General features: G+C 30.0%; 1 protein-coding gene and 1 long non-coding RNA gene across 2 annotated transcripts; both read left to right on the top strand.

Annotated features, from left to right (window-relative positions):
• Window positions 1–4724: 4724 nt before the first annotated feature.
• LOC142240103 (uncharacterized) lies at window positions 4725–7010 on the top strand. Its single transcript, XM_075311819.1, has one exon. The coding sequence runs from the start codon at window positions 4725–4727 to the stop codon at window positions 7008–7010; it is 2286 nt and encodes a 761-aa protein (XP_075167934.1).
• A 7985-nt stretch (window positions 7011–14995) lies between these two features.
• On the top strand, window positions 14996–15326 carry LOC142238733 (uncharacterized). Its single transcript, XR_012722802.1, has 2 exons — window positions 14996–15117; window positions 15185–15326. It is a non-coding gene; the product is annotated as an uncharacterized LOC142238733 (long non-coding RNA).
• Window positions 15327–16284: the final 958 nt, after the last annotated feature.

Here is a 16284-nt window from a genome sequence, read left to right as displayed (position 1 = left end):
TTCTTAGAGAAAGCACCATGGAAATTTAATTTAAAAAAATCACAAATTGATTTTAGCATTACAATACAGGTGACCAATGTATAAAATCTATGTCAAAAAGTTTATTCTCATAGATATTAAGAAATTCCAAGAAACCACATACTACATTCATTGCAATGATCCATTTCCTTTTCTCCAATTCTATGGGAAATGTACCCTCACATTTGTTTGGGCATTCGGGCGACACATGTTGTTGTCTTAGACAACGGGCTTAGTATCGCGAAACAAATGTTTCAACACTGTAACGAAACTGTTTTAAGATTTTTTTACTCAATGGCCTGGGGATGACTTGGAATGCCAAGCTCAAAGCAAAGCGAATTTTCTAGCTGGCTAAATGGTTGGTTTGGATGGCCAATGGAGTCACATGCACATAACCCAAAAACTTGGCCAAACCATAATGGTAAAACTATGATGATGATGGTTGAGAGAACTTTAACTGGGGTTTTTGTCTTCCTAACCAACTTAGAGTTGCTTTTTATGGCCAATTGTAAGAAAACAGCTGCCGCTGATGTTGCAGGAACAAACAAATGGAAAATTTAAAATTTTCAAAAAAGCAAACAAAAAAAAAAAAAATAGTTTTCTTCCTTGATAGTAATCTAAATACAAGCGGGCATTATTTCAGGAGTTTTTCTCTCCTACAGAATCCTCGATATGTGGGAGAATATATTTGTTTTGTCATTGGTTATGTTAAAATTAAAATTAAAAAAAAAAATAAAAAATCTCATCATTGGAAATATTTATTGTTTGTTGTTTTATTGATTTTTTCGGATATTAACCTACCCCTAAATTCGAATGATCTTTATGAAAGAAAAAATGCTTTTAATTAACAAATATTTTGAACTCTTGCATTAAACCATTTCGAGCTCACATTGTGTATATAACGTCATGGCACACGCACGAACAGAAAAAACATATTTGGACATGGTTGCCGCATCCATTTAATGCTTATCTAGAATATGTAATTGTCGCGTAAACCATGTATTTTGTCTTTGTAAAAATAATTTTCGAGCGGAGAAAAATATATGTTGGCAATAAGCATTTAAATGGTTTTCAGATGCCGCAAACATGTTCTATTATTTAAATGATAGAATTTGAGACCATTGCATGGTCGCGAAAATCATGTACCTGACCATTCAATTTTTTTACTTTCTTGCAAGGAAAAAAGGATTTTTATAGGTTACGTATAGACATGTCTAGAACCATTAAATGACCAAAAAGGCCATGTACATTGTTTTCAGCGAAAAGAATTTTATAAAAACATAGAACAGGTACACACGATTTTCATTTTGCGCGTCAGTCGGGTGAATTACTCTGGAATTACTGTGTTTGTTTATTCAGAAGTGGCAGAGGAAGGCCTCTGGGGAGGGGACTTAGACCCCCCCCTCCCAGAAAAAATTAGCCCCCCAGAATTTGAAAACCTATTTACGATTTTCGGTTGTTTTTATATAAAATTAAACAAGTAAATACACAAAGTTGCGCTAAAGACTTTCATGCACAATCGAATTACTTGTGTTGTGGTAGCACTTGCCGATGGCAATTTATAGTTTTATTTTCCGTAACATTGTCTTCTAAATTTTATGTTAGTTTCATTACGTCTTATACTTATGTATAAATAAAGCTGTGGTTGAACTTATGATTTAAGTTCCTAAATTTATGTTTAGTTTAATATCTAAAGCCCATTTACTATTTTGTTTAGTCTGATTTTTAGTCAATTTAATTAAATAAATAGTAATTGATATTAAAACTATTCTTTCATAAATGCACATATTAATAATGCTGTAACAAAGCGTTGCCAAAAAACTAGTGAAAAGGTTCTTTTTGGGTCTCGAAGTGGTGCAAAATTGGTGGAAAAGCGATGACTGCAATACACACAAAAAATTTTTTTTCTGATTCAATCACGAAATTAATTGATCCAATTAATTTTTTAATTGAAATGTCTTCAATCACGAAAATAATAGTATCAATCACAGTTTTAATTGGGCATAGAAAAAATTCTTGATTAAAAAATTAATTGATTTCATTGCCATATTTCAATTAATTTTTTAATTGATTCAATTAAAAATTTAATTGATGTTGATTGCAAAACTCAATTAATTTATTAATTAAAAGAAGGTAACTATTTTAAATTAAATTCTGAATTGGCTTAGAATTTTTATTTGGATTAACAATTGATTGTTTGAAAAAAAATTAATTAAAAATTTAAAAAAATGTTCATCATCATCATAAACTTACTTAGTCCTCCGAATTTGATTAAAAGTTAATTGTATCAATTAACTTTTTAATTAAAAATTTTAAAATTTTCAATCATTGACTTAATTAACTTAATGTTTCTATCTTGATTAAAAAGTTAATTGTACCAATTAATTTATTAATTGAAAAAAATTTCAAATTCAATTAACTTTTTAATTGGAAATATTCTGGTGATATTTTTTTCTGTGTATGAACTGTCAAAGGAAGGATGTCCACCATTTCAGCAGCCGTTACACAGTATTTACATCATTCTTAAGGTGTAATCCGAATTCAGTGTTTTGAATGTGAATTAAAAAATTTTGTGATATTTTCCCGAATTTTTATAATTTTTAATGCATTCCAATGCTTGTCTGAAACGTTTACCCTGGAATATTTTCAAAAATTATCAATTTTTCCGGCAATCTAGCATTCATCGGCATTTGAATAATTTGTACCATTTTATTAACTCTTTTTAAGCTATTTGAAAAAAACAAACATTAAAATATGAAAAAAAAAGCGAGCTATAAAAAATTTAAATAAAATAAGTAAGGAAAGTCTAAAGTCGGGCGGGGCCGACTATATTATACCCTGTACCACTTTGTAGATCCAAATTTTCGATACCATATCACATCCGTCAAATGTGTTGGGGGCTATATATAAAGGTTTGTCCCAAATACATACATTTAAATATCAATCGATCAGGACAGAATTTGATAGACTTCTACAAAATTTATAGACTTAAAATTTAAGTCGGCTAATGCACTTTTTACAATTTTAGTAAAAAGATATGGGAAACATTTAAATCTGAAGCAATTTTAAGGAAACTTCGCAAAAGTTTATTTATGATTTATCGCTCGATATATATGTATTCGAAGTTTAGGAAAATTAGAGTCATGTTTACACCTTTTCGACTAAGCAGTGGCGATTTTACAAGGAAAGTGTTGGTATTTTGCCCATTTTTGTCGAAATCAGAAAAACATATATATGGGAGCTATATCTAAATCTGAACCGATTTCAACCAAAATTTGGCACGCATAGCTACAATGCTAATTCTACTCCCTGTGCAAAATTTCAATTAAATCGGAGTAAAAGATTGGCCACTGTGGTCATAAGAGTGTAAATCGGTCGAACGATATATATGGGAGCTATATCTAAATCTGAACCGATTTCAATAAAATTTGGCACACTTGACTACACTACTAATTGTACTCCTAGTGCAAAATTTCAACCAAATTGCGGTAAAACTCTGGCTTCTGGGACCGTATTAGTCCATATCGGGCTAAAGATATATATGAGAGCTATATCTAAATCTGAACCGATTTTAATAAAATTTGGCACACTTGACTATAGTACTAATTGTTCTTCTTGTGCAAAATTTTAAGCAAATTAGGGTAAAACTCTGGCTTCTGGGGCCATATAAGTCCATATCGGGCGAAATATATATATGGGAGCTATATCTAAATCTGAACCGATTTCTTCCAAAATCAATAGGGTTCTATTCTGAGCCAAAACACATACTTGTGCCAAATTTCAAGTCGACTGGACTAAATCTGCGACCTAGACTTTGATTACAAAAATGTGTTCACGGACAGACGGACATGGCTATATCGACTCAGGAGCAGAGTATGAAGCCGACCCATTTTTGTCGGCGGCGGCTGACACTAATTTTATGCCTCCGGCGGCGGCGGCTTGACGACTAAGCCAGTATAAATTTGTCTATTCGGCGGAAGACAATTATCCATTATAACATCAATTTGAAGTTATCCGAATGGTAATGAGATTAGTTGTACAACCAATCTTACAATCGCATTTACATTTCATTTAAATTTTCTGAGCTAAAATTTTGCAAAATTATTATAACAACTTAATACTGACTTATTTTGGGTGGAAAGTTAAACATTTTGACAAAAAATGCAAAAATTTTTCTGATTTAAATCAATATTTATGATTAATTGGCGGCTAATTTTGAGTCGAGATGAGTCGACATATTCGGCGGCGGCTTCGACTGGCAAAAACTGGTCGGCGGCGGCTAAAAAAAAAAATGAGTTTATTAAATCAATATAAAAAATACTTTAATGTTGTATCTATTAATATTAGAAGCATTTCTTCCGTTACCAAATTTAATAGTTTCAAAGCGCTGTTGGCAAAGTTATGTGATTTACCGGATGTAATTTGCGTTCAAGAGACATGGTTCCAGGCACACTTACTACAGCTTTACAACATTCCTGGTTATAATTCTGTACATTGCTGTAGATCAGATGGATATGGAGGCTGTACCATATATGTTCGTAACAATCTGCATTACACAGTGGAGCTGTGCAAAAGCGACAATTTTATTGACGCAATAGCATTGACATTACACAATAAAACATTTAATGGAAAAAAAATTAATAATTACTACGTTTTATCGATCGCAAAAAGCAAGTCAAAATAACTTTTCTGGATTTTTAGACAATATGCTAAATAATTATGGTCGTTCGCCTTGCTTTTTCGTTGGAGACTCAAACATAAACTCATTGCAAACAACATCTTTCCAAAGCATATCTAACTTACTCCAGTGTTATAACTTTTCTAATCGTCACAACCTTATAACGCGTCCTGATAGTGGTTCTTCTATTGATAATGTTTATAGTAACCTTACCTGTGATATAAAAATTGGAGCTTTAGAAAATAAATTGTCAGATCACAAAATGCTACTGTGTAGTTTAGAATCAAGCTCTACAAAAAATGATTTTGTTGAAACTGTCTATCAGCACTGCGATTATGAAAACGTGTCTAATCTAATACGACACAATTTGGAATTATCGGGGCTAAGGGGTGAGTCCTCTCAAGATATGTCTTATTTACAAGCTATAGTTTCCGATGCTATAGTCCAATCAACAACACAAATAAGGAAAAAACATCTGTTAAAATATGAGTTTACACCATGGATAAACGGAAATTTGAAAGCAATTATGGACTATAAGAGAAAACTGTTGAAATTGAGAAAGAAGAAAGATTCAAGTGATATTAACTCTGCACTTAAGAGAATAAGTAGAATAATAAAGCTTGCTACCAAGCGTTCAATGGATAACTATTTGTATGATAATCTCTCAAATATTCAGAATAATCCAAGGAAATGTTGGCAATTATTGAATCAAATTTCTGGTAGAAGTTCAAAGTCTGAAATTACAGTAAAAGATGACCTAGGAAATCTTATATCTTCGGACATCGCCAAAGCAGAAAAATTTAACGAGTACTTTTTAAAGTCGGTAGATGATCTTAAACGCCAGTTGCAATCCAGCTCATCTGCATGTATGCGGCATTTATGCCCATACTTAGCATTGATCTTCAATGCTTCAATAAATGAGTCAACGTATCCTGAATCCTTGAAAATTCAAAAAATTGTACCTATACCAAAGGAAATTCGATCAACTTCACTTAATCAATATAGACCAATATCAATCTTATCCGTTTTTGATAAAATATTTGAGAAGATAATATATTCGCAAATGTCTTCTTACCTAAATGAAGAAAATATATTATTTAAAAGACAATACGGTTTTCAGAAGGGATGTGGAACAGAAGAAGCATTAATAAATATTATAAACTATATATGCAGTAGTTTCGACAAAGGATCACCAGGGGTCGCTGGTGTGTTCTATGATTTCTCAAAAGCGTTTGATCTCGTTGACCACACAATTATGTGCGAGAAACTTTATTTATATGGAATTCGTGGTAGAGAACTAAACTTTTTTCGGAGTTACTTACAAAATAGAAAGCAGTTCGTCCAAATAAATTCATCCAAAAGTTTATTGAAAGATGTCGTATACGGCGTTCCGCAGGGGAGTGTATTGGGACCTCTTCTGTTTAAAATATATATCAATGATATATCTAACCTTGGACTAAAAGGCAAATTATATATGTATGCTGACGATATCAGTATATTTTATCCATATAAATATGAATTAACACTGAAAGCAAATGTTGAACGCGATGCTTCACTCATATGTGAGTTCGCAAAGATTAATAAATTAGTCCTAAATGCCAATAAGACGAAGTTTATTCGTTTTAGACCGCATCCACACATTGAAACGAGAACCTGGTCTATCTTAGTGGATAGTAAGATAATACCTGAGGTGGACACAGTCAAATACTTAGGCATCAATCTTCAAAATAATCTAGGTTGGAAGACACATATTCAAGAAATTAGAAATAAAATTGCACCTGGATTGGGAATTCTATACAAATATAAGAACAAAATGGATGAACAAGCAAAATTAATGATATTTCAGTCACTGATACAAAGCCACTTGAACTATCTGCCCATCATTTATGGATATAAAAAAAATTCTGACTTGAAATCCCTACAAATATTACAAAACAGAGCACTTAAAATAGTTTATAACCTGCCTGAACGCTACCCTACATTTTTGTTGTATAGGGACGTCGCAAAAAGTGTCCTCCCAGTATTTGGTTTATATAAGAAACAAGTACTTATATACGTATATAAGGTTTTGAACAACATTGGGTTTCATACAACGCAGTTCCTGAATAATAATTATACCATTAATACAAGAAATAGATCCAATCTCAGACTGCCTAGATGCAGATTAGAATTGACTAAGCAACGCATTGAATTCATGGGTTGTCTGGAATACAATAATCTTCCTGCTTTTATTAAAATGTCCACATGCATTGCAAGTTTTAAGCGCCAAATTAAAGATTACCTAGAACAAAACATTGAAATGCTTCTAATATGACTTATATAATTTTTTGTTTTGTTTTTTAATTCATATTTCATAAATCATAACAAATTCATAAAATCATAACTTGTCTGTGAGATGTATGTTTTTCTTGAAATACGTTGCTAGATAGCCTCAAAAATGCCTTGGAGGCGCTGAGGCAATTATATGAATTGTAAATATATTTTAATTTGAAATAAAAAAAAAAAAAAAAAAAAAAAATTGGCGGCGTGACTCGGCGGCTTCATTCTCTGCTCAGGAGCCCCCCCCAGAGCATTTTTGCCAAAGACACCATGTGCCTATCTCGTCTCCTTCTGGGTGTTGCAAACATATGCACTAACTTATAATACCCTGTTCCACAGTGTGGCGCAGGGTATAAAAACTTCTGTGTAGTTAAAATAATTAACTTCTGTGTAGTTAAAATAATTAACTTCTTTGTGAGGACATTTTCGGAAGTGCAATTTTTTTTTGCTGGGAAAAAGTGTGGAACTACTATTAGTTGCTTTATTAAAAATTAATTGTCTAGTTATGTTGATGTATCATTTTTTATTCATTTTTATAAAGTAAAATATTAATTGAACCTATAAGTTATAGACTGATTATAGACTAATTTTTAGCTAGGGGGCCCCCATAGGAAAATTGTCAAGCTACGCTAATGATTGTGACAATCATGTTTCTTCTCTGCGTGCGTATTTTCCAAAAATCTTATATTAACAAATAGTTTGAACTATTGCATTAAACCATTTCGATCTCACATTGTGTATATAACGTGATGGCACACGTGTTTTCCAAAAATCTTATATTCTGGAAAATATTTTTTAAAAATATAGAATCCAGCTTTTTCGAATATGAGACAACATTTTCTTGTTGTCGTTGAAGTCATTACATCCATCGTTCAGTTAGCAGTTTCCTGGCGCATTACTACATAGAAAGAATTCTCTTCGTTAATTTTACGAAGAATTCTTCATTATCTACTCTTTGTGAATTGTCTAGAGGGGATGCAATATTACATTAAGGGAATCTGTACCTGTCATACACAAAGACTGGAGATGTGTACGTCAATAATATTTTACACACGATTACGTACACTCACGAGGGAAAATTTGCACTAAGGCACACTCACGAACGATATATTTGGTAGGACGCACATTCACGAAATAAAAATCTGTACTCACGCACACCAATGGTGTTTTCGTTTCTTGTAAAAAATGCGCACTTTTTTTGCATTTTGCCCGGAAAATGAACTTTTTAGGTTCTTCTTAAAAAAAAAAAAAACAGGCAAAAGTGAAAAAGGCATCGAATTCTATTGTGAAAATAGTGCCAAGCATAGATGCAAATTGCGGGCATTTTTTAGGCTGGCAACATTTTAAAAATGCGCATTCCGTGCAGACAAATTGAAGGCAAAGCACATTTTTCAAAAAAGAAAACACCATAAGTATGAAATCCTACCAAATACTCACACTTATGAGTGGATTTTTTTCACTAACATACATTCTCGTGACTGTTTGAGAGCGTGTAGATACGAGTTATAGATAAAAAATCGTTCGCCAATGAGGTTAGGTTAGGTTGGGTGGCAGCCCGATGTATCACGCTCACTTAGACTATTCAGTCCATTGTGATACCACATTGGTGAACTTCTCTCTTGTCTCTGAGTGCTGCCCGATTCCATGTTAAGCTCAATGACAATGGGCCTCCTTTTTATAGCCGAGTCCGAACGGCGTTCCACATTGCAGTGAAACCACTTAGAGAAGCTTTGAAACCGTCAGAAATGTCACCAGCATTACTGAGGTGGGATAATTCACCGCTGAAAAACTTTTTGGTGTTCGGTTGAAGTAGGAATCGAACCCACGACCTTGTGTATGCAAAGCGGGTATGCTAACCATTGCACAACGGTGGCTCGGTGGCTAAGAATTGTCTGAGTAATTTACATGGTGAAGTTGATTGAAAGCGGATGGATGTTTTTTTTTGTTGCTCACGCACTCTTCCGAAAAGATTATTCTCATGACTAACGCTCAGGCATGACATTTGATTGGTTATTCACCCTCACGTTATTGTTTTTTCACATAAATCCACATTTCCATGAATTATGTTGAGTCCTTATATCTAGTTTTAGAGTCTCTATATACTGATCTACTAATCACATTCTCCTCACCACCTGAATTCACCTTCCACTACATGTTTCAATAACACCGCAATATAATAGGAAATGTCCCAAATCCAAAAAAAAATTTTGTTCAGATAAAAATTTCAAAATAAAAAATTTTAAACATTTTTCCACTACGATTTAAAAAAAATGAAATCAAAACTCAATAGAATATATGAAAAATTCCTAAAAATTTTTTTTTTTTTTTTTTGAATTTAAATATAAAAAATTGCAATGTTCGTGAAGGATATATCCAAATTGACTTTGCCCAATACAAAATTTAACTAAGCTTCCATTACCTTCTTGCTAGCTAGGATTTGAAATGGCCATGGAAACCGATGAAGTATTTCAAAAGAAGGTGGTGGTTAGCAAAACGTTTTTGTGATGGTTTTCTATTGTGGCATTGGTTTGTGGCCAAAACATATAATTGTTGTTTTGTGGGCCAAAGTGGTGAATGGCAGCAGCTCGAGATGGCTATGTGGCGCACACATACACACAAAATGTGAACATCATCATATCAATTGATCTAAAAGCATTTACAAAAGCTAAAGATATGGACAATAATGAAATGGGAAGTACTTATCCTGCGGCATAATCGCTATCTTAACCACACTGTGTGCATGTGTACACCTAACTAAAGAAACTTGCATCCTTCCCTGGGAGATGGTGGGGTGCCTAGCCTAGTGATTCACAAATTTGGGAGAGCAAAGTGAATTGTGTTGGCATTTGTTGAAGATATATCCTCCAGGGAAGTATAACACATAACCACCATCATCACCATCTATACCACCATTGGCGGACAAGTGTTCCTATAGCATATGGAAATGGAAACAATTGGAGAAATTCTAGCCCAAATATATGGTGGCTGGTGGCTTGCTGCTCCTACCTCCTACCAAGGTAAGGCCATTCGAATAAAAACGTGACACACGAATTGCCACAATTGTTGCCTTTTATTTTTCAAATCTGCTGTTTGCCTTCCATTGAATCTCAGAGTCGCAAATTAAATTAGCTATGCATAAAACCATAATCAAGTGTGGAATGTGCATTGCTTTTATTGATGCCAGGCGATACTAAAACTGGTGGCTTATGGTATGTTTAGAAGGTTCCAGTTTCTTCTATGTAGCCGAATTAATGTGCCCCATCAACTTTGTTTCATTTGGAGCATATATGACCGTATAATTGGCCATTGGGAAGGCACATTTACATGGAATTCTTACCTTTAAGGGGTAATGGACATCCAAAGGCATAGGAAGTTTGTATTGCATCTTAGAGAAAATGGTAAGATCGTGAAGGCTATAGGTAATAGGAAATGTAATTAGAATCACAATGTTGACTATACTAAGTAATTTAGTGATTTATTTCCATAGGAAATTTTGGGTAAAGTTTTATGTCTGTAGAAAAATTGGCCAAAATTATATCTCTTTAGAAAATTTTATCTGTATAGAAAATTTTGGCACTATTATATCTCTATAGAAAAATTTTGAAAAATTTTATCTATATAGAAAATTTGTGTAAAATTTTGTCTCTATAGAAAGTTTTGGCAAAATTTTATCTCTATAGAAAACTTTGGCAACATTTTATCTCTAAACAAAATTTTGGAAAAATGTTATCTTTATCTCTATAGAAAATTTTGACAAAATAAGTTTTTCTCTACGCAAAATTTCGGAATAATCTACACAAAATTTGTGAACATTTTATCTCTATTGAAAATGTTGGCAAAATTTCATCTCTATAGAAAATTTTGGCAAAATTTCATCTCTGTAGAAAAATTTGTAAAAATTTTATTTCTATAGAAAAATTTGTCAAAATTTTATTTCTATAGAAAATTTATCAAAATTTTATTTCTATAGACAATTTTCTCAAAACTTTATTTCTATAGAAAGTTTTGGTAAAATTTTATCTCTGTAGAAAATTTTGGCAAAATTTTATCTCTGTAAAAAATTTTTGGCAAAATTTTATCTCTGTAGAAAATTTTGGCAAAATGTTATCTCTATACAAAATTTTGTCGAAATTTTATTTCTATAGAAAAATTTGTCAAAATATTATTTCTATAAAAAAAATTGTCAACATTTTATTTCTATAGAAAAATTTGTCAAAATTTTATTCCTATACACAATTTTTTCAAATTTTACCTCTGTAGAAAATGTTCCCAAAATTTTATTTCAGTAGAAAATTTTGGCAAAATGTTATCTCTGTAGAATATTTTGACATAATTTTATCTCTGTAGAAAATTTCGGCAAAATTTTATTTCTAAAGCAAAAATTTGCTAATATTTTATTTCTATAGAAAATTTGTCAAAATTTTATTTCTATAGACAATTTTCTCAAAACTTTATTTCTATAGAAAGTTTTGGTAAAATTTTACCCCTGTAGAAAATTTTGACAAAATTTTATCTCTGTAAAAAAATTTTGGCAAAATTTTATCTCTGTAGAAAATTTTGGCAAAATGTTATCTCTATACAAAATTTTGGCAAAATTTTATTTCTATAGAAAAATTTGTCAAAATTTTATTTCAATAGAAAAATTTTTCAAAATTTTATTTCTATAGACAATTTTCTCAAAACTTTATTTCTATAGAAAGTTTTGGTAAAATTTTATCTCTGTAGAAAATTTTGGCAAAATTTTATCTCTGTAAAAAATTTTTGGCAAAATTTTATCTCTGTAGAAAATTTTGGCAAAATTTTATTTCTATAGAAAAATTTGTTAAAATTTTATTTCTATAGAAAATTTGTCAAAATTTTATTTCTATAGACAATTTTCTCAAAAATTTATTTCTATAGAAAGTTTTGGTAAAATTTTACCCCTGTAGAAAATTTTGACAAAATTTTATCTCTGTAAAAAATTTTTGGCAAAATTTTATCTCTGTAGAAAATTTTGGCAAAATGTTATCTCTATACAAAATTTTAGCAAAATTTTATTTTAAATAGAAACATTTGTAAAAATTTTATTTCTATAGAAAAAGTTGTCAAAATTTTATTTCTATAGACAATTTTCTCAAAACTTTATTTCTATAGAAAGTTTTGGTAAAATTTTATCTCTGTAGAAAATTTTGGCAAAATTTTATCTCTGTAAAAATTTTTTGGCAAAATTTTATTTCTGAAGAAAATTTTTTCAAAATGTTATCTCTATACAAAATTTTAGCAAAATTTTATTTTAAATATAAACATTTGTCAAAATTTTATTTCTATAGAAAAAGTTGTCAAAATTTTATTTCTATAGAAAAAATGTGGCAAAATTTTATTTCTATAGCAAAAATTTGTTAAAATTTTATTTCTATAGACAATTTTTTCAAAACTTTATTTCTATTGACAATTTTCTCAAAACTTTATTTCTATAGAAAGTTTTGGTAAAATTTTACCCCTGTGGAAAATTTTGTCAAAATTTTATTTCTATAGAAAATTTTATTTCTATAGACAATTTTCTCAAAACTTTTGGTAAAATTTTATCTATGTAGAAAATTTTGGCAACATTTTATCTCTGTAAAAAATTTTTGGCAAAATTTTATCTCTGTAGAAAATTTTGGCAAAATGTTATCTCTATAAAAATTGTGGCAAAATTTTATTTTTATAGAAAAATTTGTCAAAATTTTATTTCTATAGACAACTTGTCAAAATTTTATTTTTATAGACAATTTTCTCAAAACTTTATTTCTATAGAAAGTTTTGGTAAAATTTAATCTCTGTAGAAAATTTTGGCAAAATTTTATCTCTGTAAAAATTTTTTGGCAAAATTTTATCTCTGTAGAAAATTTTGGCAAAATTTTATTTCTATAGAAAAATTTGTCTAAATTTTATTTCTATAGAAAATTTGTCAAAATTTTATTTTTATAGACAATTTTCTCAAAACATTATTTCTATAGAAAGTTTTGGTAAAATTGTATCTCTGTAGAAAATTTTGGAAAAATTTTATCTCTGTAAAAAATTTTTGGCAAAATTTTATCGTTGTGGCACAATTTTATTTCTTTAGAAAAATTTGTTAAAATTTTATTTCTATAGAAAATTTGTCAAAATTTTATTTCTATAGACAATTTTCTCAAAACTTTATTTCTATAGAAGGTTTTGGTAAAATTTTATCTCTGTAGAAAATTTTGGCAAAATTTTATCTCTGTAAAAATTTTTTTTGGCAAAATTTTATCTCTGTAGAAAATTTTGGCAAAATTTTATTTCTATAGAAAAATTTGTCAAAATTTTATTTCTATAGAAAACCTTGTCAAAATTTTATTTCTCTACAAAAATTTGGCAAAATTTTATTTCTATAGAAAAATTTGTTAAAATTTTATTTCTATAGAAATTTTGTCAAAATTTTATTTCTATAGACAATTTTCCAAAAATTTATTTCTATAGAAAGTTTTGGTAAAATTTTATCTCTGTAGAAAATTTTGGCAAATTTTATCTCTGTAAAAAAATTTTGGCAAAATATTATCTCTATACAAAATTGTGGAAAAGTTTTATCTCTATAGAACATTTATTTTATCTCTATAAAAAATGTTGGCAACATTTTATCGCTATAAAAAATTTTGCCAAACTTTTATGTAGACAAAATTTCCAAAATTTAATATCTACTGAAATGTTTAGTAAAATTTTACGTCTATAGAGATTTAAAAAATGTTTATTTCTATAGAATATTTTCGCACAACTTTATATCTATAGAAAATTTTGGCAACATCTTTAGTTTTATAAAAAAACAAAATTGGCAAATTTTTATCTCTATAGAAAATTTTTACAAATTTATATTTCTCGAGAAGATTTTGGTAAAATTTTATCTTTGTGACAAAATTTTATTTCTATAGACATTTCCTTTCCAAAATTTACTTTCTACAGCAATTTTAACTAAAATGTTATTTCAATGTTAGGTTAGGTGGCAGCCCGATGTATCAGGCTCACTTAGACTATTCAGTCCATTGTGATACCACATTGGTGAAGTACTCTCTTATCACTGAGTGCTGCCTGATTCTATGTTAAGCTCAATGACAAGGGACCTCCTTTTTATAGCCGAGTCCGAACGGAACATTGCAGTGAAACCACTTAGAGAAGCTTTGTAACCCTCAGAAATGTCACCAGCATTACTGAGGTAGGATAATCCACCGCTGAAAAACTTTTGGTGTTCGGTCGAAGCAGGAATCGAACCCACGACCTTGTGTATGCAAGGCGGGCATGCTAACCATTGCACCACGGTGGCTCCTAAAAAAAGTTTATTTCTAAAGAATATTTTCACAAAACTTTATCTCTATAGAAAATGTTGGCAACATTTTATTTTTATTGAAAAATTTGGCAAAATTTTGTAGCTATAGGAACTTTTGGCAAAATGTTATCTCTACAAGAAATTTTGGAAAAATTTTATCTCTGTAGAAAATTTTGGCAAAATGTTATCTCTATAGAAAATTTTGGCAACATTTTATTTTTATAGAAAAATTTGGCAACATTTTATCTCTATAGGAACTTTTGCAAAATGTTATCTCTATCGAAAATTTTGACAAATTTTGATATCTAGAGAAAATTTTGGTAAAATTGTATTTTTTATAGAAAATGATGACAAAATGTAAATCTCTATAAAAAAATTTTATTTTTATTTTATTTTATTTAATTATTAGTAAAATTATACTTCTATAGAAAACTAAAAAAAGTTTATTTCTATAGAATATTTTCACAAAATTTAATTTTCATAAAAGTTTTCATATTTGTACAGAATTCTATTTTAAAATTTTATTCCTCCAACGGACTTTTTTTGCTGTGTGAAATTGTCTCAGCAGTTTCAATTTTTAAATAGTAAATTAAGATTTGCAAATTACTTTTTCTTTATTGCTATAGCAATATAATGCGGTTTTAAATAAATCGTGGACATGTTTTGCCATTTTAGTTGTATATAAATACCCCTTTCAAGCAATGAAATACTAGTCGTGAAAGTTTTTCAACGGAATTCAAACAAATAAATAGCTATGAAGATTTTCTTTTGTCTTTTATTAGGTGCGATATTCATGTCAGCTGTAAGTAATTATGCCTGAATTGAGAAATAGATTCTAAAACAATTCTATCATTTCTATAAATTTACAGAATGGAGGTCGAATTTTTGATCCACCTGATTCAGATTATGCCATCAATGTAACTGGCGATGACTTAATTGGGGTATATTTGTGATTTGAAAATTGTAAGAAATCAATTCAGAAATAATAATGAACCCTTAAAAGCAACGAAAGTTTTTTTATTTTGACTTTCATTTGTGAGAAAAAAAAAATTCTATTGTATCAATGTAGAAATATATAAATGTCAATTTTTTCTTCCTCTTCTCTATAGAAAATTGTTGCAAATTTTTTTCCTATTGAAGAGTTTTCTCCCTGTAGATATTTTTGGAAAATTTTATTTTTAGCAATATTTTATCTCTATAGAAAATTCTGTCAAAATTGTATGTCCACAAAATTTTTTTGCAAAATTTTATGTTCACAGAAATTTTTTGCAAAATTTTATGTCCACAGAAATTTTTTGCAAAATTTTATCTCTATATAAAATTTTGGCAAAACTTTATCTCTGTAGAAGCCACCGTGGTGCAATGGTTAGCATGCCCGCCTTGCATACACAGGGTCGTGGGTTCAACCCCAGTTTCGACCAAAAACCAAAAAGTTTTTCAGCGATTGATTATCCCACCTTAGTAATGCTAGTGACATTTCTGAATGTTTCAAAGCTTCTCTAAGTGGTTTCACTGCAATGTGGAAAGCCGTTCGGACCCGGCTATAAAAAGGAGGTCCCTTGTCATTGAGCTTAACAAAGAATCGGTTAGCACTCAGTGATAAGAGAGAAGTTCACCACTGTGGTATCACAATGGACTGAATAGTCTAAGTGAGCCTGAAATATCGGGCTGCCACTATACCTAACCTAACATAACATCTCTGTAGAAAGTCGTGGCAAAAGTTTATCTCAATATTTTTCTATTTTGCCAACATTTTATTTCTATTTTATCCATTTTGGCAAAATTTTATGTCTGTAGTAATTCTTAATCACAATTTCTTTTTGAAAATTTTTTCTCCATCGAAATTTTTGTAAACATCGAAAATGTTTTCAAAATTTTATAACTGTAGAAAATATATGCAAAAATTTATATCTATTGAAAATGTATGCAAAATTGTATCTCCATTGAAATTTTTTGCAAAATTATATCT

Source organism: Haematobia irritans, chromosome 5 (assembly GCF_050003625.1).
Source record: "Haematobia irritans isolate KBUSLIRL chromosome 5, ASM5000362v1, whole genome shotgun sequence".
Lineage (NCBI taxonomy): Eukaryota > Metazoa > Arthropoda > Insecta > Diptera > Muscidae > Haematobia > Haematobia irritans.
The sequence above is the reverse complement of the archived record's forward strand: the minus strand, read 5'-3'. Positions and strand labels throughout refer to the sequence as shown.

Excerpts from the sequence above, each read along its gene's own strand:
- LOC142240103 (XM_075311819.1), top strand. The coding sequence starts at position 4,725 with ATGCTAAATAATTATGGTCGTTCGCCTTGCTTTTTCGTTGGAGACTCA.